This window comes from Myotis daubentonii, chromosome 13 (assembly GCF_963259705.1).
Source record: "Myotis daubentonii chromosome 13, mMyoDau2.1, whole genome shotgun sequence".
Lineage (NCBI taxonomy): Eukaryota > Metazoa > Chordata > Mammalia > Chiroptera > Vespertilionidae > Myotis > Myotis daubentonii.
The window spans coordinates 43,653,751-43,677,159 of NC_081852.1; the positions used below are offsets into that span (position 1 = coordinate 43,653,751).

The 23,409-nt window shown below is 55.3% G+C and overlaps 1 protein-coding gene and 1 long non-coding RNA gene across 3 annotated transcripts in view; both read right to left on the reverse strand.

Annotated features, from left to right (window-relative positions):
* Window positions 1-23,409, reverse strand: part of LOC132214212 (uncharacterized) — a 377,066-nt gene that overhangs the window by 167,639 nt on the left and 186,018 nt on the right. The window lies entirely within an intron of this gene.
* Window positions 1-23,409, reverse strand: part of CRTAC1 (cartilage acidic protein 1) — a 130,919-nt gene that overhangs the window by 1,065 nt on the left and 106,445 nt on the right. For both annotated transcript variants that reach the window (XM_059660994.1, XM_059660995.1), the window contains 8 exons: window positions 22,115-22,260; window positions 19,539-19,675; window positions 14,869-14,951; window positions 14,023-14,123; window positions 13,425-13,593; window positions 4,218-4,363; window positions 2,500-2,542; window positions 36-179 (listed from right to left, as the gene is read on the reverse strand). In XM_059660994.1, coding sequence (XP_059516977.1) covers window positions 36-179; window positions 2,500-2,542; window positions 4,218-4,363; window positions 13,425-13,593; window positions 14,023-14,123; window positions 14,869-14,951; window positions 19,539-19,675; window positions 22,115-22,260 — 969 coding nt within the window. The remainder of the gene's footprint in view (window positions 1-35; window positions 180-2,499; window positions 2,543-4,217; window positions 4,364-13,424; window positions 13,594-14,022; window positions 14,124-14,868; window positions 14,952-19,538; window positions 19,676-22,114; window positions 22,261-23,409) is intronic.

Sequence of the window (23,409 nt, forward strand, 5' to 3'; positions counted from 1 at the left end):
TTTTTGCTACTGAATTGTGGCCGGGGCTGACTCACCCACACAGGCTGTGCCATCTTCGTTGGGCTCGTAACCCCGACTGCACTTCTTGTTGGTCCGACATCTGTAGCTTCCATATGTGTTGACACACACGGGCTTGTCTCGAGGGCACACGAATGGGAACTGGATGCATTCGTTGGTGTCTGAAAGGGAAGGGAATCGCTCACTCAGGAGGGCGTAGGTCCTTGCTCAGGCTCTGCTGTCCCACCCACTCTGTGACTGGGACATGTCCCTTATCTTTGGGCCTCAACTTCTTCACTTCAGGCCCCTTGGCAGACTCCTACTCTGCTTGACCTCTACATGTTAGGGGTGCTCAGGCTCAGTCCTGGGTCTTCTATCTACCATACTTTATCTGGGTGGTCCCTTCATACATGAATGATTCCAGACTTCCTGTCTCCAGCCACAACCTCTCCCTGGGGCTCCCGACTTGTGAATGTGTCTAACATGCATCTTAAACTTAGTAGGTCCCAGATGGAACTTTCGATTCCCTCCAGTCCTCAAACCTCTTCTGCCCCCTCTTCCCACCTTCCCTAACTCAAGCAGAAACCAGTGATACCCAATTCTTTCTTTTTCCTTATCTCTGCAGGCAATGTAACAACAGATCCCATCAGTTCTGCCCCTACGGTATCCCCCTTGTCTGTCCACCTGCTTCTCATTCTCATTCTTCTGCCACCAGCCATTCCCAGCCAGCACCGTCTCTTGCCTGGATTTCTGCAGCCGCCTCCTGACTGGCCTCTTGGCTTCCACGCCTCCCTCCAATCCAATCTGCATTTGGCAGCCAGCGTGATCTTTTGAAAGTGTGACCACGCCATGCTACTCTCCTGTGAACTGTGCAGGGCCCTAAGAGCAAAGTCCAGACACCTTTCCGGGGCTTCAAGACTCTCCCGGACTTGGATCTGGCTCCTCTGTCCTCTCTGGGCGCATCGGCCTCCTTCCTGCTCCTCTGACATTCCTAGCCTTTTACCTGCCTCGTGGTCTTCGCACTTCCCTCAGGTATTTCCATGGCCAGGCCCTTCTCATCCTTTAGGTCTCAGCTCAAAGGTCCCCTCCTCTGAGACCCTTCATGACCACTCTGTCTACAACAGTCTCCAGAGAGCTCCTTGCTTAACGGGTTCTTAACTCGTCTGGTCCAGCTATTGGGTCACGAGTGATGGTCTGTCTCCCCCCACTAGGATGAACACCCTCCAGGGGAGGTGCTTGGCCTGCATTCCCAGCTCCCCACATGGGCCCGGTGTGGGGGAGGCACATATATGTCCACTGGAAAGTGAAAAGGAAGAGGCGGCTGGATTGGTGATCTTGCAGGGACCTTCCAGTGCCCAAGGAAGGTGCTGGAATTTCTGTGTGTGTGTGCACCGTCCGTTTGGAGTGGCTAGAGTGGGGACATGGAGAGTGGAGGGGACTCCTTTTCTCCTCAAGCCTCTTAGAGCCCTCCTCCTCCACTTTCTCACCTGTGGTCACTTGTCCACACAGTGCCCTCCAGCGGAACACTTTCTCCCCTCTCTTGGCCTGGCAAACTCCTCATCACCCCTCAGGTCTCAGCTTAGACCTTGATCTCCTGGGGCGTCTTCTTGAACCCTCCTTAGACTGGTGTGGGCCCCACCTCTTTGCCACCTCACAGCCCCTTCCCTGCCCCACCCCAGCCTCTCACACTCTGTGGGCATCGCTGTTAACTCGTGTGCCTTTTCCATGAGCTCTGACCCCTGGAGAGGGACTATCTGTCGTGTTTACTCTTGTATCTCAGGAGCAAACACATCTGCCTGGGCGGGCGGGCATCTGCAGGGGGGACTTGGGAAGAATGCTTCCTGAGGGCTGAAAGGCAGGAGGCATCCTTGATCTGACCCCTTACTGTCAGCCAATGGGATGGAAGACATCTGTGAGCCTTCTGGATGCTGAGCCTCTAGGCTGCCCACCTCCCACTCCAGTCCCTGGGGGACTTCCAGGCCACCGGACCTTCCCAGAGCTGCCTTCCTGGCAGTGCCACAGCCACCTGCCCACCTCCCCCCATACTGCTCAAGGCTGCCACCTCCTTGTACTGAGACCATACCCCACACCCTGGTTTGCTCCAGTGCCCTTGCTGCTCCACCGGTGGCCAGGCTGAAAATGCCAGCTCTCCACGGGGCCCTGTGCCAACCCAGCCTCCACCGCCCCCAGCAGTCAGGCCTCCCTGTGAGCACTGTCCAGGCCGTGGTGTGTCTCATGGCCATTCTCTCTGTATTCGTGGCACGGAAGCTCTGCCAATTCCCAGAACTGTGGTGATTCAGCCTGCTGGTTGCTAATGTCGCTCCCACCTCAGTGAGTCACTTGGCGGTTGTCTTGGCATCTGGAGCCCCAGGGACAAACAATAGGCTCCCCTCCCCACTTTCTACCCCTGTCAGCAACCTGAGCCTTGCCAGGACTCAGGCTGACCGTCCCCAGGGAGATTCTGGCCTCTGCTCCATCCCCCGGTGCCTGCAGGCAACTCACCCATGCAATGGCCATTTTCCTGCTGGGAGAATCCTTGGCCGCACTGCAAAGTGGGCAGAAGCAGAGACACTAGTGAGTTGAGAAGATGGCATCTCAGGCCCTATCACAGCCACAAAGCAGCTGCCACCCGTCCCCAGAAGGAGGGATGTTCTTAGCTCGGGGCCTGGAGGGAGCCCCTCCCTGCCAGGACTCCTTCCCTGGCACTGAGAATAGGACACTGGGGGGAAGGCAAGAACAGATTCCGTCCAAACTCCTGCTCATTCCCCTCACGTGGGACCCACCTGTCTGAGCGGGGACAGGTAACAGAAACGGGTCCTTCTGTGGCCTTGCCCTGAGACCGAGGCTGGGTCTCAGTTGAGGCAAAGGGTAATGAGGGGTGGGAGAAGCTTTCTGAGGTGTCTGCTCACTCCCCACACCCTCTTCTCTGAGAACCTTCCCCACTCACAGGGGTGGCACCTGCAAGCCAGGCTCCCCACCTCCCCCCATCTCTCTGGGCAAGGCCCGCTGGACCAGGGGTGGGCACCCCAGCAGGAGGGATGAGTCAAAGACGCTGTGGCTAGAATCTGAACTGAGGCTGAGACGGATGTGGAAACAGACTTGGGGACTCCAGGCTGTGGGGGCTTTGCTGTGTTTATATGGGGGTTTCAGGGACAGCAGACTGGTAGCAGATCAGGGAGACTCAAAACAACACTCTACACAAGACAGAAAATGTCAGCTGTCAGCACCGAGGGACAAGGGTGGGGCGTGGGGATTATTAGGGAGGGGTAATGACCTCCTCACCCCCAGGCCAGTGCACTAATGACAAAGGTCCTTGAGGTCCTGGGGCGCAGGCCACTGAGCTGCATGGTTCCTGCTCACCCTCAGCTTTCCATGGACTTTGTGAGCTCCCCTAGAAGTTTCCTTAGAGGTCCCCTCTTCGGTGTGAATTTAGGTGGGTTCTTGTTATTTGCAACCACGTGAGCGCCATCAGAGTTGGAATCTAGAGCTCTTTCTCCAAGAGCTCCCAGAGGCCCGACCCCACCCTCAGAACTAACACAAGGCTTGTCAGAGATTTGGAAAGAGCTGGGAGGGAAGCAGGAGACCTGGGGTCAATTCTTAACTCTGCTCCCAATCGGTTGTCCAGCCCGGTGGGTTCTCCCACTTGGTCTCAGTTTTCCTCCTCTGTAGAATGGGTGCAAAAATACTTGTCCTGCCAATACCCCTGGATGTCTGTGAGGAGCAGAAGAGATGTGCATGTGGTACTATTGTGCAAACTACAAATGGTGGGATCATCATGAAGCCTGCCCTTTGCTAGGATTTCCATCGTTCTAGAGCAGTGGTTCTCAACCTTCCTAATGCCGCGACCCTTTCATACAGTTCCTCATGTTGTGGGGACCCCCAACCATAAAATTATTTTCGTTGCTACTTCATAACTGTAATGTTGCTACTGTTATGAATCGTCATGTAAATATCTGATATGCAGGATGTATTTTCATTGGTACAATAATTAAAGCATGGTGATTAATCACAGAAACAATATGTAATTATGTATGTGTTTTCCGATGGTCTTAGGCGACCCCTGTGAAAGGGTCGTTCAACCCCCAAAGGGGTCGCGACCCAAAGGTTGAGAACTGCTGTTCTAGAGGCAAAATCTGCAGATTCCCGGGAATCCAGCTGCAGCCCATGGGTTTGTGGATGAGGCCTCTTTTCTGGCCATCAGGCCCAGATGCCTTTCTCACCTGCAGTGGGGCTGGGTCCTGAAGTCTGTCCTCATCCCGGGGGTAGGGGATCTCTAGCACCGAGTTCATCTCCCTGCTGGCCACGTTCCGGCTCGCCACCTTGCCATCCGGCCACGTCACCTCCACGCTGCTGGCTTCATCCTTCCCTGAGGGACAGAAGGAGAAGGGGTCAGCAGCAGGGGAGAGCGGGAGGGGGTTCTCGGTCATTTCCTCATTCACTGAATAAAAAAGATGAGCTGAGCATTGTTCTAAGTGCCGGGGGAGCCGCGAACGTGCAGAGTCCAGCAGCACTGCAGTGATGGTGATGTCCTGTCTGTGCCGTCCAGCATGGTGGCCACTAGCACATGTGGCTGTGGAGCAGGGAAGTGGGGCTAGTGTAAGAAGGAACCGAATTTTAAATTCGATTTAGTTTTAATGAAGTTACACTGAAATAGCCCCTCCGGCTAGTGGCTACCCTATTGGACAGTGGCACGCTAGAACTTTCAGTGGACAGGCCAGTCAGCAGGAGGCTGTTTTTGGGAGAGGGTAAAGCCTGGTGATGAGCAGCTGGCTGTGGAGTCCTGGGTTCGAGTCCTGGCTGTACCACTTACCTGGGAGGTTGGAAAGAACACGGTGGGGTGGCTATCTGGGAGACCTGGGGACATAGCCCAGCTCTGCAGCCGACTTGCTGCATAATCGGGAGCATGTCACATATTTATCTTTATATTTGTAATAGTAGCCCTGCGCATGAATCTGTGCACCGGTAGCTCACTGCCGCCCTCTAGTAGCTCTCTGCCCGCTGCCCCGCCCTCCTGTAGCTCCCTCCTGCCTCCCCCCCCCCTCCACCATAGCTTGCTGCCCTGCCCCCTCCTTTAGCTCTCCTCTGCCCGCTTGTAGCTTGCTGCCCCTCTTCTGCTGATCCGTGATCTGGTCGTTACATGGTCGGTCGTTACACTTCACGGCGTAATGACCATTTGCATACAACATCTTTGTTATATAGGATTTATATTTATGCTTATGTTTATGCTTATAGTCTGCTACGGGCCAGGCTCTTTTTGTCACTGGGAATGTCCTGGTTCTCAGAGAGCTTCCACTCTAGTTGGGATAGACAGGCAAACAGATGAACAAGTAAATGATGTCAGCTATTGACAGGTTCTATGAAGAAAATGAAAACAGGGAAATGGAGTGAAGAGGCCCTGGGGTTGGCTGGGCTCGGGGTCGTCAGGGATGGGGTCTCGGGGAGAAGGCATCTGAGCTGAGCTCGAAATAAGAGCTGAGGTGCTTAAGACCCAGAAGGTGGCCGGCACAGGAGCAAGCCCACGCTGCGAAGCCGAGACGTGGACAGAAGCTGACAGAGAAGCTCAGAGAATATTCCCGCTGCGTCCATCGCACCCATCCACAGAGCCGTGCATTACATCATTGGCAGAAAACAAGTTGGAGAGATTTGTCAGGTGTTTAGGCATTGTCAGAGCCGGCCCGGCTCCCTGCTTACGGCGCCGTGGCAAGGTCAGGCTAATGGTGATGGATTGGGGTGGAGAGGAGAGGGAGCTGGGCCTCGCCTGTGGAGAGAAGCTGTTCTAGTCAGTTCCCTGGGGAGGAGGGAGGGGGAGAGGGTGCTGCCCCTTGTTATCACCCACCCACGCTGACCGGATGTGGGCGGCTGCTCAGGAGTCCACACTCTCAGACACTCCCCACCCCACCCCCGGCATCACTCGTGGGCTGAATACATAATGTGTCACCCAACGGAGGTGCTCCTTTCCCCTTAATGTCTACAGACACTGTGAGAAAACAGGTGGGACCGAAAAGTGCCTTTGAGTTGATAGTAGCTTTAGGTCAGCCTGGTCCATCCAGGGATTTTACAGTGGTAGATACTCGGGGCAGAGGGTAGTTTGTGAAACATCTTCCTGTATACAAAGGGCTCCCACGTTTCAGAAAAGGCGTGGGAGCCACGCCCAGACTTTGGGGAGAGATGCTGTGTAGACTCCTGTGCAGCCGTGGCTCTGGGGTGGGGCTGAGGCTGTGTGGGGTGCAGGGAGGCCCAGGCTCCCCGGAACCTTCCAGCCGCCCTGCTGCTGTGCTTCCAGTAAGTGAGGGCAGGGGCCAGCTGCCACCCTGGAGGGTCAGCGCGAGCGGCCCCTCCTCTGTGGGCAGGTGGGCAGCCGTGCCAGCCGGAAGCTCCCAGCGGGAGAGAGACGCCCGCGCGCAGTGCGGCTCTCCTTCCCACACAGATCCTCCCTCCCAGGCCGCCCTCGGGCTCCGGGGTTTGCTTTATTCAGCTGGAGACATGTCTCAGAACCCCTCCACTGCCCCGCCCCCTCATTCTACAATAACTCCTCCTGGGGAAGGGGGCAGGAATGGGGGTGGGTGGCAGCGACAGACTTCTTTTGGGTTTGAAGCAGTTTCTGGAGGCTCTGGCATTTGCAGGGTGTGCAGTGTCCTTATGTAAAAAGTAAACATTTTTCCATAAAAAAAAAAAGGAGACAAAGAGAAGCAACTGTTTGTCACCTAAGCCAACAGAACAGCTCCATGAATACATCTCCCAGCCTGGCTGAGGTGCCACAAATAACTCAAAAGAGTCGCCGAATATTCATAGATGATCACAAATTTACATCCTGGGTTTGCCGCACATATTTCTGAGTCCTGCTTCCTTCCTTCCTCCAGGCCCAGGGCGGGGCCGGGCTCTGAGATAAGAAAGCCGGGAGAGCACATCTCAGTGGGACTTGCTGGTGATTATTTTGCTGACTGGGGCCTCAGTTTTTCCATCTGTAAGGTGGGGGTATGACCTGAGCTCTAGCACTTCAGGGAAGCACAGTTCTTCCCTGGAATGTGAGCCCTGCCCCGGCTGTCGCCTTTAGCATCTCCACCCTCCTCATCTCAGACGTGGGGGCCCCTTGCAGTTCCCAAAGGGCTTTCACTTGTTGGCAACAGTACAGACAATATGTTCCCCAAACTCTACCGGGCGACTCTCCGAGTTAGCACCTCAGATCCTCATGGCAGCTCCATGAGGAAGGTACTAGTTTTACAATTTCCACTTTAGAGCGGAGGGAGCTGAGACTTGGAGAGGTGACGTGAATTGCCCAGCTACCCACCTAGGGAATGTGCGATCCCCAAACCCACACCTGCTACACCCTGTTCTACTGGCCAGCCCACCCCACAGCCGGCTGAGCAACATCCAGGGTCTGGGACTCAGCAGGAAGGAGACAGACCCGGGCCCCGCCCTGCAGGACCTGAGTCCTGGGCGGGCAGTGATTATGTTATGAGCAGCTGGGAAAGTGCAGCCGTAGCCTGGGTACCACCAGGCGATAGAGGCGGGTGTTAACAGTCGTTTCAATTGGGTGCTGTAGGAGCGTGAGAGCTGGTGAGGCAGCGAAGGAGAGGAAGGAGCGTGCCAGGTGGAGGTGCAGCACGGGCAACGGCATGAGGTGTGGCAAGGGCCTGTGCGCCTGACGATCAGGAGAAGTTCAAACTGGGGGAAGCAGAGCCTGAGAATGTGTATTGGGTGGGGTCGGTGGGAGAGGAGACTGGGAGGGGACTCGGGAGCCTTCGCATGTGTGGTCCACTTGCCCCCTCCCAATGACTCTGCAAGGGGGCGTTTTATCCCCACTTCTCAGATGCAGACACTGAGGCTTGGCGAGGTAAAGTGAGCTGCAGGGGTCCGCGCTAGGACTGGAAACCCAGGCCCTGGCCCTCAGGCCCGGCTGTCCCCTCTGCCCCAGACATTGCCGATTTCATGCAGCTGCACAGCCAGGGTTCCCCCAACCCCCAGACACTGCATGGGGCGGCCTTTACGTGGCCTGTGTGCCAGGCCTGTGGGTCTGCGAGCAGAGATGGCCCCATTAACCAGCCACAGCCCTCTGGCAGCTTTGACAGGACAAAGGCCAAGGAGGCACAGAGAACTGTGCTTTTCAGAAGAATCACAGGCGAAGCAGATGGTGGGAATACAGTTGGCGGAATATCTTTGCACTTTAATAAAGCGATTTTCATGTGGGCCACTGAATTTTCCTTCCCTAAATGAGCACCAGCCGGCATGAAGGCAGCTCTGAGTCACTTGCAAACAACTCGCTGAAAGGAAGGCGGTGTGTGTGTGTGTGGGGGGGGTACCCTCAATGCCCGAGGTGGGCTGGCCGAGTCGGGGAGCTCCTAATGGAGGCTGGGGGGGGGGGGGGGAAAGTAGATTATTGGTATTTGTTTTCACATTTTGGGTTTTGTTGAGCTGCCTCAGCCCTCTGCTAGCTAGGAAATGAAGACCCAGTGTGTGGGATACGCAGGAGTGGGTGGGCAGAAGCAAGCGGGGGCACTCAACAAGGGCTGTGAGTGGAAACACTTATTTATGAGCCTGGTGGGCCCTCTGCACCAGGAGGAGCAGGGAGAGGCCAGGGCGGGGCGGGGAGGGGAGGAGAAACAGGCCAGGGGCCCACTGAGCAGGGGTGGCTGGGGTGGAGGGGAGGGACAGTTCTGCAGGCTGAAGCTGAGAGCGCTCTGTGTAAGAGTGGGCCCTCTGGGAACCCCCTGAACAATGAAAGATCCAGTGAGGTGCCTGAATTTTTATGGTGTGATTCCACACAGCCCAGATCCTCTGGATTTGAGAGTACATGGGAGGGTCGGAGAAGCTGAGTCCTCTAACCACACACAGCTCAGGGCTGACTGAGCAAGGCCTGCAGCTCCTGCCAGTGCAGAGATGAGCTGGAGAATGTGCTGGGGGGGGGGGGGGGAGAGGCGGTGTGAGGAGAAGGAAGCACCCAGAGGCTGTCTGCTGAGAGGCTCACGTATGCACCCACATACATGTCCACAAGCTCATCACCCCTGGCTGCAAAGTCAGGAGGAGGCGGGGTGATCCATGGAGGGAGGGAGGGAGGGAGCAGGGGCAGGTGGGGTGAGCAGGCGCGTTGTGAGTGCTGGAAGGGCAGCTTCCTGCAGGCCTCGCCGCTTAGACACTTTGCCTTCAGCACAGCTTCAAGCCCCACAGCTACTCGGTACTTTGCACCTTGAAGGCAGGACTTTCTTGCCTTCACGCTCTAGACATGCCCCTTCTTACCCCAAACATCACTAAACAAACTGCTCAGGATTGAGGAACGTCAAACTATCCATCAGTAGGGGACTTGCTAGATAAATTATGAATGCTTCCACACAATGAAATACTGTGCAGCAAAAAATTAAAAACAGAGCTGCCATCCGATCCAGAAATCCCACTTCTGGGTATTTAACCGAAAAAACAAAAACACTACCTCGGAAAGGTATATATATATATATATATATATATGCATCCCTATGTTCATTGCTCATTATTTACAATAGCCAAGAGATGGAAGCAAACTAGATGTCCGTCAATCGCTAATAAATAAAGATGATGTATCACACACACATCGTGGAATATTATTCTGCAGTATAAAAGAATGAAGCCTTGCCACTTGTGACAACATGGATGGGCCTACAGGGTATTACGCTAAGTGAAGTAAGTCAGACGGAGAATGACAAACACTGTACCTGGTAGCCCTGCTAGTGGCCCTGGGCTCCTTCGAAGTGCCCTCTGCGCCTCCCCCCCCCGCCCCCAACCTTGCACAGCAGAGCCTGGCTTGGGCTTTCCCAGTTCTCCAGACCTGTTCCATCCCACCTGCCCTCAGCCTGGCCCTGGTGCTCCGGCAGTCTGACCCTGGCCTCCCTTTCCAGGCTCTGCTCCCACCAGACCATTCCCATTCTGTGGACACACTGAGTACCCTCCTTTCTGGGCCTTTGTTCAAGCCAGCACTGCCCCTGGAATGCTCTCCTCCGCCCCCATCCACACCCTCTAAACTCCCACCATCCTTCTAGACCTAGTTCTAGGCCCAGGTTCTTGGGAAAACTGCCCAGAGCAAAACGAATGTCTCCTTCCGGGTCCTCTCACAGCCACTGGGCCAGGATGATGGCTCATCCGAGTCTGCTTCGCACCGAGTCCCTGTGTCCCTCTGCTTCTCTCATGGACTGTGAGCTTGGAGGGCAGGGAGCCTTTCTTCGTCGTCTCATCTCTTTCCCCGTCTCTGTGTCTCTTGGTCTCCCCCAGGCCCTGTCTCAGTCTACCTCCACCCTGGTCTCTGTCCTCAACCCTTCCTTCCGCCCAGCCTTCCCCTTGGCTCCCTCTCGTCCTGCCCCATCGCTGGCCCCTCCATCAGTCAGGAGGGCCTGCGCTCTGCTGGGCCCATGAAGTGCCTCATGAATGTGGGAGTCTTCGAGCTGCAGGGATGGAGCCTGTTTGCCCCTCGCGGTGTCCCAGGCTGCTGGGCCTGCCGCCGGCTGAGCTGCCTTGGGGAGTCTCACTGCCAAGCCCATGGCTGACCCAAAGGGCCCGTCTCAAGAGCAGCCTTCCTTCAGTGCCTCCCTGGCAGTGGATCCCGGCACTAGAGGAGTGTGCAGGGGGCCCGTGGAGCAGTTTGAGCCAGAGTTCAGACCCGGAACAAATCCCAGGGCTTGCAAGATGCAAGGATGGGCAGTCAGGAGGGGCTCCCACCTGGGTGCGGTGTCCATACTCCGGAGCATGGGAGGCAGACGGTCATGAAGAGGTACCGAGGCTCTTGGCCCCCATGATCCCACCAAATGGCCTGGCCCGGGCTGCCCGGGTGAAGAGCAGGATTGTTATCTCGGAAGGGCAGATACCGGCCAGGGCAGAGAGCCAGAGACACCCATAACACAAGTCTTAAAACGGCAGAGACAGTCCATGGGGAGTGGGGAAGGAGAACCAGCCCCAGTCCTGGCCTCACCACTGACTTGCTTTGTCAGTCTCAATTCCCCTTTTTGTACAATGGGGTGAGGGTTGATGTCCAGCCAGATACCTGATGAACATCCCACCTATGATACCATCGCAGTCACCTTGGTGCCTGGGAGATCTCACTTGGGTCACCTGGTAACTGAAGGGATGTGGATCTCCAAGAAGAAAGAGGCAGAGCAGGAGGACCGTGGCCGGCCCCACACAGGCAGCTATAGGAGGTCCAGCAATCAAGCCACAGTTGTCAAGAGCTCAGACACAAATCCAGCCCTTCCTACTTTCTGACGATGTAATTTGGGGCAGGTTGCTTAATCTCAGCCTCAGTTTCCTGATCTGTGACATGGGGTTAATGACTCATCATGTTGTGGTGAGAATTGAATGAGGCATTTTAAGTAAAGCACTTAGCCCAGTGCTCGGCACACACTAAGTGCTCAGCTCGTGTCGGTACTGCTGTTTTGTAAGAGAGGACTATGTATTTAAAAGTCAACTTGTACTTTAAGGACTAGCATAGCAAATGGCTGCCTCTGATTACAGGCCAACCCACCCAGGGCGAAATCGCCCAAGAACATGCTCATATAACCGGGCCTTGGGTCCCCTAAATATTTATTCTTCTTTTACAGACAAATTATGTGTTTCCTATAAAAATTGGAAAACACACACACACACATAAAAATCATATGGAAGAAAATAAAAATCCCATACTCTGGCAGGTCTGGATTTGAATCCTATCTCTGCCATTTACCTATTACGTGGTCTTGGTTGAGGAGGTTTCTTAAGTGTTTGAGCCTCAGTTTTCCCATTTGTAAAATGGGGATAAATAACACCCATCTCACAGGCGATCGTGAGGATGGCGTGAAGAGGAAGAGTAAAGTGTCTCTGTGTCTACAAGGAGTAACAGTTACCATATTGGTCCAACCACTCAAATCTTTCTTCACACTTTCTGCATTTTCTTGAAGTATTTTCTATGCGATATGCTGTGTTAATAATATTAACACATACATATATTTATGTTTGAGGCCATATTGCCTATTCTTTTTATGTTAATATTATAGCACCTCATGAGGTGCTACCACAGGTGAGAGGATGTCTGCGTTTGAGCCTACGTATATGTGACTCAAATGCTTTCCTAACCATCGTGTTTCAGTAAAGACGCTCTTGGATCCCCACCCCCACCCCCCGTGTTTCTCAACATTTTTTCCATGATCACCCCTCTTCCTCAAGAAGCCTTTTTAGAGTTTTTTTCCTAATTCCCTTCCTCAATTGTGTTTCTTTAAAAATGTTGTATTTTGAAATAATTATAGAGCCACAGGCAGTTGCAAAGACAGTGCAGAGAGATCCTGTGTACCTTCCATCTGGCTTCCCTCAATGGCTACATCTCCCGGAACTATCGCACAAGCTCAATACCAGAAAGCGGATGTTGGCACAAGGTGTGTGGGTAGTTCCATGCCATTTTATCATGTGTGCAGATTCGTGCAACCGCAACCACCGTCGAGAGATGGGACCGCCCATCACCACCAAGACCTCCTGGGGCTATTCCCGTACAGTCCCACCCACCTCTCTCCTTTTCACCATTTCTCCCCCTCCCCCTCCAGCAACCACTGATTTATGTTCCATCTCTACCATTTTGTCATTTCGTGAACGTTATAGAAATGGGATCAACAGTATGTGACTTTCTGAGATTGGCCCCCCCTCCCCCGGCCCTGCTGCCACCATAACGCCCTTGAGAGCCATCTAGGTTGTTGTGTGTGTCAATACTTCATTCCTCTTTATTGCTGAGTAATAGTCCATGGTGTGGGCAGACCACAGCTTGTTGAACCATTAACCTATGGCAGGGCATCTAGGTTGTTTCCAGTCTGGCCTATTACAGATAAAGCTATTACAAACAATCTTGTATAGATTTTTGTGTGGACATAAGTTCTCATTCATCTGGGAGAAACACCCAGGAGTACAATTGTTGGATCTGATAGTGGTTGTGTGTTTAGGTTTTTGTTTTTAAAAGGACTGGCAATGTATGTTCCAGAATAGCGGTGCCGTTGTACATTCCCACCGGCAATGTGTGAGATCCAGTTTCTCTGCATCCTTGCCAGCGTTTGCTGTTGTCACCAGGGGTTTGGTGAGGCACTTTAGTCACCGAGCCAACTCTCAAGAGGCCAGGGAGAGAAATAGTCTGGTGGAGGCCAGTGTTTGAAGCACAAGGCTGCAGCCTGGACAAATGGAGAATTGAATACTTTGACCCCAAGGTGAATACTCTGACAGAGGCACGGGGGTGAGGACCTCTGTAAGAGGCAGGACACTCCTTCCTGAGCTCAGGTTCACCTCAGAGCAGGGTGGCCTCCAATGGCTGGTGTCGCCACCGCGGCTCAGCATCGTGGTGCCTGGAAGATGCTGGAGCTGTGAGTCCTGCATCGGTCACCATGATGCGGGGTGCAGTTCCAGGACCCGCTGTCCCGTCAGCCGCTCACTGCCCACCCGCTGCCCTGGCCCCGACTCACCCAAGCCGAAGTGTGCCACAGGCTCCATCTCGCACAGGTAGCCCGAGCCCCCATCGATGATCCGCAGGTGGGCCCCGCTCTGCTTGGTGTAGAGCATGACCTTCGCCCCCCTGGCGAAGGCCCCAAACCGGGTCCGTGGGACCACTCGAAGCCAGTTGTTGTTGAAGCCCTGTAGGGAGGCAGGAAGGCAGGCCAGGCGTCAGCGGGGTGGGCGGAGGAGCAGGGACCTAGGGCAGGAGAGGGAGAGAGGGAGAAGGAGGAAGCAGAGGAAAGAGAGAGGAGGCGGCCGGCAGGAAGGTGAGCGAGGCAGACAGGTTGGCTAAAGTTTGGAAAGAGAAACAGTGGAGAAGAGGGGGGGAAAGTCAATAGACTTGGGAAAAGCAGTCTGTGAAGTGCCCGTGGAAGGCAGAGGGGCGGAGGGCTTCTCCTGGGAGGCAGCCCTTCTGGGGGTTTATGATGTTGCTGGGAGTGTTTTGCCTCCTCCAGGCCCCAGCTGTCCATTTCCTGCCATGGACCCCTGGCTCCTCTGCCCTCCTCCACCCTAGGCCCAGGGGACCGCCCCAGGCTGGGCTCCGAGGGTCCCCCAGTCCATGCACACCTGATTCCCGCGGAAGACGGACAGCGGCTGAGCCATGGATTCTCCGTGGGACAAGATGAGGTCCAGCATCCCATCTCCATCGAAGTCTGTCACCACACCCCCTGCAACAACACGGACTGCGCTCTGGCCATCGGCCGGGGGACCCCGGGGCAGCCGAGCGGGGAGGTGCTGGGCCTGAGACTGTGGCTGCCACCCCCGCCCTCCCCTTTCTATCAGCCACCTCGCGCTAGGAATTCATGGAAGACGGTTCCCTTTCCTTCGCTGGGGCTTTGGCACGGGAATGGGGGGCACTATTATCCAGACCATGAGGACTTCCTTCTGGCCTCTGTGTTATACACGCCTGTGATATTGGCACAGTTTTTATCAATCTACTAAGTCTTTGCATACACATGGTCTCCTGGGGTCCTCACTACTCCAGAGAGGTGAGAAGGCAGATGTAATTGGCCCCATGTTACGGATGTGGAGAACAAGACCCAGACCAAGTACCCTTTCCAAGACCGCTCTGTCTCTGACACCAGGCTGAGCGCCAAGAGGGGAGGGGCTAGACTTCAGGACCCCAGCCCCTCCTTTCTATCCCCGCCCCGCAAGGCATCGCCAGAGAACCTACTGCCCACAGATTCTCGGCCCGGCCCCGCCCCCAGCTGCCCTGGGACTGGGAGAATGGACCACCCCCTCCTCTGCTTCCTGCCTGACACTCTTGGCAGCTCCCCCTTCTTCACTCTTGCCCCTGCTCTAGGGTCTTAGCCCTCAGAGTGGGATTGGCTGCCTCATCCTTCCCTCCCTCGTCCCAGACAATGGGAAGCACCGAGACAGGGGAATGCAGGCTAAGCCCTGAGGCGCCCTCACCTGTGCCCCGGCCCTCAGGCTCCAAGGCATCGCCAGGATTGAGCTCCTCAATGAGGGGGTCACCGTGTTCCCTGCGGATGACGCTGTAGGAGAAGAGACAGGCTGTTCATGGATGAGTAACTAGCTGCGGAGGCCTGAGTCGGCACCTGGACCTAGAGACCTACTTCTTACTCCAGTCTCGGCCCCTGGAGCATCTCGGGGCCCACTGTGCAGGGGCTGCCACCTGCATGCCACGGAGCCACACTTGGTTCACAGGCCCTGGCCACACCCTGCCTGTTCTCTTCTTGGGTTTGAATTTACATTGGTAAAATTGGATTTTTCCTTTCCTAATGGACGAGTTATAGACAGCCTGGGGAAGGCAGTTGATGGATGGAGAAGGGACAAGGACACAGCTACCTTCAAATGCCCTTCCCTTTCCTTCAAGTGGCTCTGGATTTTCAAGTTCTGGATGGTACCCAGGGTTCAACTCCCCCCCTTCGCCCCCCCAAGTTCTCCTTGGTCGTCCCACTAGAGGCAATGCCTTTCTGCTCTGCCTTTATCACTTGCCTGGCCTTTATCACTTCCTGCCTTGTGTTAAAGCTCTGTATGAATGTGTCTTATCTCCCCGGTTAGACTGCGAGCTCTTTGCAGGCTGGGACCATGTATTATTCATCTTTGCATCTCCCACAGCATCTAACATCGTGTCTGGCTCTCAGAGCGCTCCAAGCACACGTCTGTGGGATACACAGATGAATTCCAGAGGCAAAGGGAGGAAATGGGGCCCTTTGGGTTGCAGGGGTTCTGTCTGTGTTGACTCGGAATCACAGTAATATTTGTTCCAGAAAAGTCCACTGCGAAAGTCCTGCTCTTTCTCCACAGAGCTGGCTGCTGCTGATGGCCATGAGCTTTCCTCTCTAATTTTACTCACTCGTTAGATTCTCCCAGCCTTGGGTGCTCTACATGTGTGGCACGAATCTGGGGGCAAACAGGGGGCTAGGGGGGTTCTTAATTACCGCCCCCTCCAACACACACACATTGCAGGCGACTGCTGTCCGCCCAAATCACAGAGTCACCAGAGGGCTGCCATGTGGACAGTGCTTTCAGGAGGGGACTGAGTCCCCTGAGCTGGAGCCTATGGGGTGTGGATGGCAGAGAGCGTTGGTACAACTGCAGGGTGCCTGCAGGGTGAGCAGATGCCCTGAGTGATGCCCTCCATCCACACGGGGCGCCTGTGCTGACGTCCCTTGCCGGGGTCCTGCCCCAGCAGGTCCAGGGGTCCCCAAAGGTGTGGACGGAGTCGGCGAAGAAGGAAGGGCACGGAGACAGCGTTCAGTTGATCAGCAGCCTAGCCAGGATCTCTAGCCCGGATCTCCAGCCAAGTTCTGGTCTGGATCTCCAGAGAGGTTCTGCTTCGGATCTCCAGCCAGGTTCTGTGGCCATGTTCCCTCGCTAGGTTCTGTCTCTAGGCTCCGAGGCCAGTCCCGGTCCAGGATCCTCCGGCATGCTCTCGCCAGCGAAGTTCTTCTGTCTCTAGAGCATGTTCTGTCTTCTTGATTCTGTTCTAAGTCCTGAGTCTTTCTGTCTTGTTACAACTGTATTTATACCAGTTGATTCAATCCTATCAATCTCTATTACAAAGGTTAGGGCGTTTCTTATCTCCATTCCAGGGAGAAAAGATTATGTAGTTTAAGCATGATTGTTTGTAGTTAAAGGGATTAATTACCCGCCTGGCACTTAGTTGAGGGGTTTTATTCCCTCCCTAACTTCAGGGGAAAATCCCTACCTGGGGAAAACAACCTTTCTCAGAGACCTTGGTTAAAACATATAGTGCCAAGAAGGTGAGCAAACATATTAAGAACAGTATGCCATATATGCCAGGTCCCTTGAAACAGCAAGGATGGACCGGCTCCCGGCAGTCCCTGTGAGCAGCGTGCCTGGGTGCACTTGGCTGTGTGCACACCTGCTGGAGGTGTGTATGCCCCGGCCTGCGAACACCCACTGTCCCTTAGACTACTTGGGTCCTGCCGACTCCGCCACATCTGGGCAGACACACCCCTTGGTTCAGGTGACCAGGCAGGTAAGGGTTCCCGAGGATAAAACCCAGCAGTTCCATTGCATATATGTATTCGCCGAACAAGTTCTTCTGCAGTACCTTGTGTGTGCCGGGCACGGCGTGGGGGCCTGCGGCTATGCTGTGCATCAGGGAGGAAGAGCTCAGGACCCATGACGACAGGAAACCTCATGCAGAAAGAGTGCCGAAGGCAGACAGGGAGAGGGACGAGGGGAGGGCAGAGCTGGGCAAGCTCATCCAGGTTTGGGAAACCAGGGCAGGCTTCCCGGGGGAAGGGCTGAGCTGAGACAAGCGTCCTGAGTGAGTCCATGGCATTCAGACGTAGAGGCAGGAGCGAAGTAGAGGGTGTGGGCAGCATGAGGGTCCGGGGCTGGCACAGCCCAGAACGGAGAGAAGCTGGGGTGCCTGGTGCTTAGTGGTAAACGGGGAAGTGCGAGTGTGGAGGCCGGGGACAAAGCTGGTAGGTGTGGGATGTGCCGAAGAGGAGGCTTCTGAAAGGTTTCAAGTGGAAGAGGGGCGTGGCCAGATTTGCCTTTTCAACTGCTTGCTCTGCAGGACTAGACACAGGGAGAAGGCTGCAGGTGGGCACAGGAATCCCCTAGGGGAGAGAGTGGGGGTGGCAGAGGGTGGAGAGATGAGAACAGAACAGAGGCGTGTTTAGATGGGTAAGTGGCGTGAGTGTGTACGTCCAGTCAGTGCCTGCTGTCCTGCCGTTATTAACAGGACCCCTGTGCTCTCATGAAGCTTCCGGTCTGGGTGCTGCATTCCGTGGTCACCCTGAGCGTTGCTGGAGGACGTGCAGACGCAAGCGCGGTGAAGCTTTGAGGCTCCAGGGCCTCCTACCCAGAGACCGTGTTCCATTCGGGACAGGGACGGGTCGGGGCTAGATTGCCAGTTTCCAGCTGCGTGGGGGCCTCAGTTGGGTGCTCAAGACCCAACCATCTGCCAGGGGGTTTGGGGCACAGCCATGTCCCTGGGAAGTGACTTCCATGGCTGCTGTAGAGACTCAAACACATGAATTCATGGGGCAACTGCGTGGTAACACTGTCTGAGGACAGCCCTGTGCCAGCCGGCCCTTGGGGTTGCCCAGAGGGAGGCTGGGAGGGGGGCTGGGCAGGCAGGCCAGTGGGTAGAGGAGGTGTCTGGGTTCTTGGACCTCAGAGATGAGAGCACTGGGCTCCTTGGTGATCAGGGGCCCTGGCAAGTGACACTTTATTAGCCTGAGAAGGAAAGCAGTGTCTCTGTTAACGAGTAATTGATCTTCCGCAATTAATCTGGAAGTTGTGAATAAGCTTTTTGCAAGGCACCTAATTAGTAAATCTGGTGCCTCCGGGGGGGGATTACATCCAGTCAAAGATTGATGCTTTGTTAATACTTATATTTTAAATGCACTTAGTCACAGCTCTCACCTTTTATTAATAGTTGGGACCCTCCTGGAGGAGGGGATGGGACCTTGGGGAGCCCAGCAGGTGGTCTGGCCCATTTCCTGAATCCAAGGCCCCTGGCCTACCCTTTTCTCCCCACCTGGTCCTGAGCCCCATTAGCATGTTCCATACCAGGGACAGGGCCATCTTGGTTCTGAGGCTTGCTCCCCAACAGTGGTTCTCAAACTTTATGCCTGATGCCTAATGCACTTGTTAAAACTAGACATTCCACCTGGCTGGTGTGGCTCAGTGGTTGGGCATCGAACTATGAACCAGGAGGTCACGGTTTGACTCGGGTCAGGGCACATCCAGTCAAAATTGCAGGCTTGATCCCCTGTGTGGGGCGTGCAGGAGGCAGCCGATGGGTAATTCTCTCTCATCATTGATGTTTCTCTCTCTCTCTCCCTCTCTGAATATATATATAGAGAGAGAGGGAGAGAGAGAGAGAGAGAGCGAGCTTCCTGGGCCTCACATCCTGAGATTCTGACTCAGGAGATCGAGGTGGCGCCTGGGCTTCTACTTTAAGTAAGAACTCTGGGTGACCCAATGCCAACATTCTCCGGACCCCTCTTAGACAAGGGCTGCCTCCACAAACCCAGTCCTGCCTGCCTAGGCACAATGCCCAGATGCTTGCAGATTTCTTCCACTCGGTCACTTCATGTACTTGTGTACCATTAAGGTCTCACCCAGCATTTCCCAAAGGATGTCTTGCAGACCACCAATCCCAATAGAAAAATCTTTGAAAAAAATGTCTTGTAGTCAAATCTATTTGGAATATTTTATCCACCTTTTGGGAGGTAAAAATACTTATGGTCATGTTAAAGGCTCTGAGAAGTCCTGCAGTAAAAAAAAACCTGCCTGTATTTGCTTGACTCAAGCGTACTTAGACAGATTTGACTCTGTAACCGCTTTTTGTGTTTTTTTCTGGGCACACTTTGGGCCATATCCTTCTGCCCACTATCAGCCCCCCCCGCCCCCCCCCCCCCGCCACACCAGGAGGCCCGCTTGTTTCTCAGCATTCACCCTCCATGCCTGCAACCTCTTGCTCAATCTCTGTTCTTCCCTCCTCTCTGTTCCTTCATCAGGGTACCATCTTCCACCTCATCCCTTGGGACACCCCTTCTGAGTCCTGCACCTTCCTCCTGACCCCCCAGCTGCCAAAGGTGAGTGGGCATGAGCCTCATTGAAGCGTCTACCGGAAGAGGCGGTTGGCTGAGGAGCTTCGGTGGGCGAAGTTGTTGAAGAAGATCTCTAGCTCCTGGTCGTTGTCAAAGTCGGCAGCGATGACTGTGCGGACAGGGGAGGGCATGGAGAACTTGGGTGAGGCGATGTCCTGGGAGGAGAGAGGCTTCAGGTCAGCGGACAGATACGTGGGAGAATGGGAGCGGGTGAGAGGGCGACTGTCCCCCTGCGTGGGTGTGCATGCACCAAGATAAGGCAGCTCGACCTAACGCCTCCTCTCTCACCTCCCAGGTAAGGGACCTGGGGGGCTGTGCTGAGGACCACGGAAATCTCAGGCTGCTGGTGGAACAAGGAGGGAAGAGGGATAGTTCCAATTCACATCAGTGAAGCGCTGGGCTTTTCCTAATTGCTATCACATGTAGCCTTCTCACCCTCACCTGAGGACGCACAGACATTAGCATTCCCATTTTACAGGTGAGGTAACTGAGTCCTGGAGAGCCCATAGTCGTAGCTAGTAAGTGGGGCCATAGCCAAGGCTTCTGATTCCAGGTGCTGTGCCCTTTCCAGTACACATCCTCACTCCTCCTTGTGAGAGTCAGAAGCTGGGTGGATACAGAAAAGGGCTGTGCCTTGGAATCCAGACTTCTCCGCTGAGGAGCTGTGTGATCTTAAGGCAAGTTACTAAACCCGTCGGATGCCACTTTCCTCACCGGGGAGTAGTAACAGTGGCCCGGGTTCGAGGGCTGCGTGTAAAATGGCTGGCACAGAGCGGGCAGGGCTAGCTCTCCGGCAGCCTGTCCTGGCCTTGCTCCTGCTCTCAGCCTCATGAAGGGGGCAGAGGCTGCCTTCGGTTGCATTTTTGCTGTCTCTGTTTGATTATGTTGTTTCTTGGGCGTCTCTTGACGTTTTTAAAAAGACATTTGCTTTGGAAGGTTGCATAGATGCTTGTCCATGGCTCAGGGGGACCCCAGGCTCTGGATAGCTCAGCTGGGACCCCAAAGTGTGGGCAGGGCCTGGAAAAGGGTCCCAGGTGTGGGGCTTGCCTTGGAAATAGGAGGAATGCTGCCTAAATCCCAGGGCCCACGTGGAGAGGGCTGGGAAGGGCACAGTGGTGTTTCTGGGAGTGCCCCTCTGCCCCTCGCCTAGGCCTGCCCCTGGGCCTCGTACCGCAGGCCCTCTCCATTGGCTGCAGGAGTGAGCGGCCTGGGACTGCTGGCGAGCTGCCTGCTGTGGGGAGGCCAAGGCGGGAGGCTGTCCCCATCAGCTCAGTAATGAGGCTGATGAAGAGCCCGGCCAGCTGGCCAGGGAGGGCTGCGCAGGGCCTTAAGAGCTGGGGAACAAAGAGGACTCAGTATCTCCAACTCGTTATTATGCTATTGATCCTGTAAAGATGGAAACCTGCATAGCCCCCGTGGGGCTGACCCCTGGGACGCCTGGGCTTCCAAGATAATGTATGTAAAGTGCTTTGTGCAGTTCCTGGCCCATGGAAGGCACTTGATAAATGTGGCATCTGTTGTTGTTGTTATTATTATTATTATTATTATTATTATTATTGCTCCTGTGAGCTCTGGGGAGGCTCCATCAGAGGGTTGGCAGGGTTCGGCACTCTGGGCACTGACACTGGGGCTGGGCCGTTCTTTGCATCCCTGGCCTCTGCAGACTAGATGCCCGCAGCATGCTCTGCCCATTGGTGACAACCAGGAAGACACTGCTCAGTGCCTTCGGGTGGGGTCAACATGGCTACTGGTTGAGAACCTGAGTTAGAACAAAAAGCTGAATAAAAATCACCCACATCCCAGGATCAGTGGCCCGAGTTCAGGGCACACCTCCTTCCCACCCAGCGAGCTGGCTCTCCAGCCTCTGCAGGGAGCGAGCAGCTGGGCCTGAGCACCCCAGGGTGGCTGCCTACGGGTAGGGAGCTGGTGGAAGTCACCCCAACAGAGGTGCCTAGAGACTTCCCTGGAACCATGAAACCTCAGGCAAAAGCTGGAACTTTCTCACTCTCTTAGGGGTTTTTGGCAAGACCCAGGTACCTCCAGGGCAACCCTGACTCCCCAAGATCAGCTTCAGCCATCCACTACCCTTCTCGAGACAGCCCCAAACTCCAGCTCATCAGGCTGGTGGCACCTCCATGACCTTCACAGAATTCGTAGCATTCCCTGTCTATCTGACAGCACAGAGAGGGCGCACAGAGTGGAGGGGCTCGCCCACCCTCTGCCAGTTGTCCTTAGGGGGCAGCTGTTGGATCTGTGGCCTCAACCTCCTCCACCCCTACTCCCCATTGTACCCTTGGCCGGAACCTCATTTTGCAAAGCTCAGGCAGGGCTACAGATGGGGTTTTTCTGCCGCACCCAGAGCCTCCTTTGCTCTGCCCACCTTGGGGGGCTGCCCTCCCTCCTCTGCTACTGGCTCTCTCTGCTCCGGCCACTAGAAATGCTACAGCAGCCAGGGCCAGAGTCCATTGTTGTCTCCCAGATGCTACCTTCCTTGTGGCTCCCCACCCCCACTCCCAGGCTCTGCCTGGTGGGAGGCACAGGCGGGGCTGCAATCCCAGGACTGTAGGGTGGCGGAGAGAGAGGCCCCTTCTTACCCGAAAGCGGACCTTCCCGTGGGCGCTCATCTGCAGATAGAGGCGGTGGGGGCCGTTCCAGTTGCCGTAGACAATGTCCACCTTGCCGTCGCGGTTGAAGTCCGCCAGGGCCACACCTCGCCCGTGCTGGTGGGGGTCGTCCACACCTGGGAGGGACGGCAGGAACCCTCAGGGCGGCGCCCCTGTGGCTCCAGAGACACTAACCTCGCGGGGGCTCCGTGATGAGCAGCAAGGGCGGTGGCTCTCTGCTGCCCCCGCCCCCTTGGGATGGGGAGACACAGTTGCAAGTCTCAGAATTTTTCCATAGGGGTTGGGAGGTGGGACGGCCGTCCAGCTGCAAAAGGAATCAGAACCTTGTCTTCAGGCATCATTTGCCCAGCAGGCACATTATTTTTACTCAGTTTTGGGGCAGCCTGGGGGAGACTCGGGAAAATTCTAGAGCACTGAAGCTCTCCCCAGCCACCCCAATACTACCACTTGGACACATTAAGTTGACCAGCACTCTTCCGCTTAAGTCTCTCAGTGGCTCCCCAGTACTCTTGGGTCAAGTTCAAATTGCTGCGGGGGGTGTGGGGGGTGGGGAAGGACAGGTCCCCGCCTACCCTGGCTGGTCTTTATCTGGTGCTCTCTGCCTCTTACTCATAAGCACTGCCATCCCATGTTCCTTTTGTTCCTCAAATGAACCAGTCTCTTTCTAGCTCTTGGGTCTTTGCTCAAGCTGGTCCCTCCTCCTGGAATGCTCTCTTCTGGCTCGTGGGTCCCTGGCTCCCTTGTTTTCCTTCTGGATTAGCCACCACGTCGCCCCCTCAGGAGCCTTCCCTGGTCACTCCCATGAGAACAGCCCGTCCGCCCACTCTGTCTTCTCCCGACAGCCCCTCCCCGGCCTTTCCCTTCGCCGTGCAGATCACACGCATAATCACGTTCCTCTGGGCTTCGCTTGCTTAGGGTCAGTTTTCCTCCTGGTCCTCGGAGACCGCCTTCCTACTCACCTGCGTTCACACGGCATCTGTCTCGGTGCCTGTGGTGACTTAGTCGTTTTCAGTAAATACTTACTGAATAAATAAAGAGGCATAAATAATTCACCAGGAGGCAACTGGGGATGTTGGTGACAGCAGAGGAAAGACCGCACCATGACAGAGAAGCCCACAGCGTGCCCTGTGCGGTCTGGGGGCGGAAGCTGGTGTGCCCAATGTCACCTGCTCATGCTGCCCTTGAATCTGCCGGTGGCCAGCGGGACAGAGCTGATCCTGGGGGAAGGTGGAGGGGGGTTTTGCCCAGGCGGCCTGGCCTGGCTG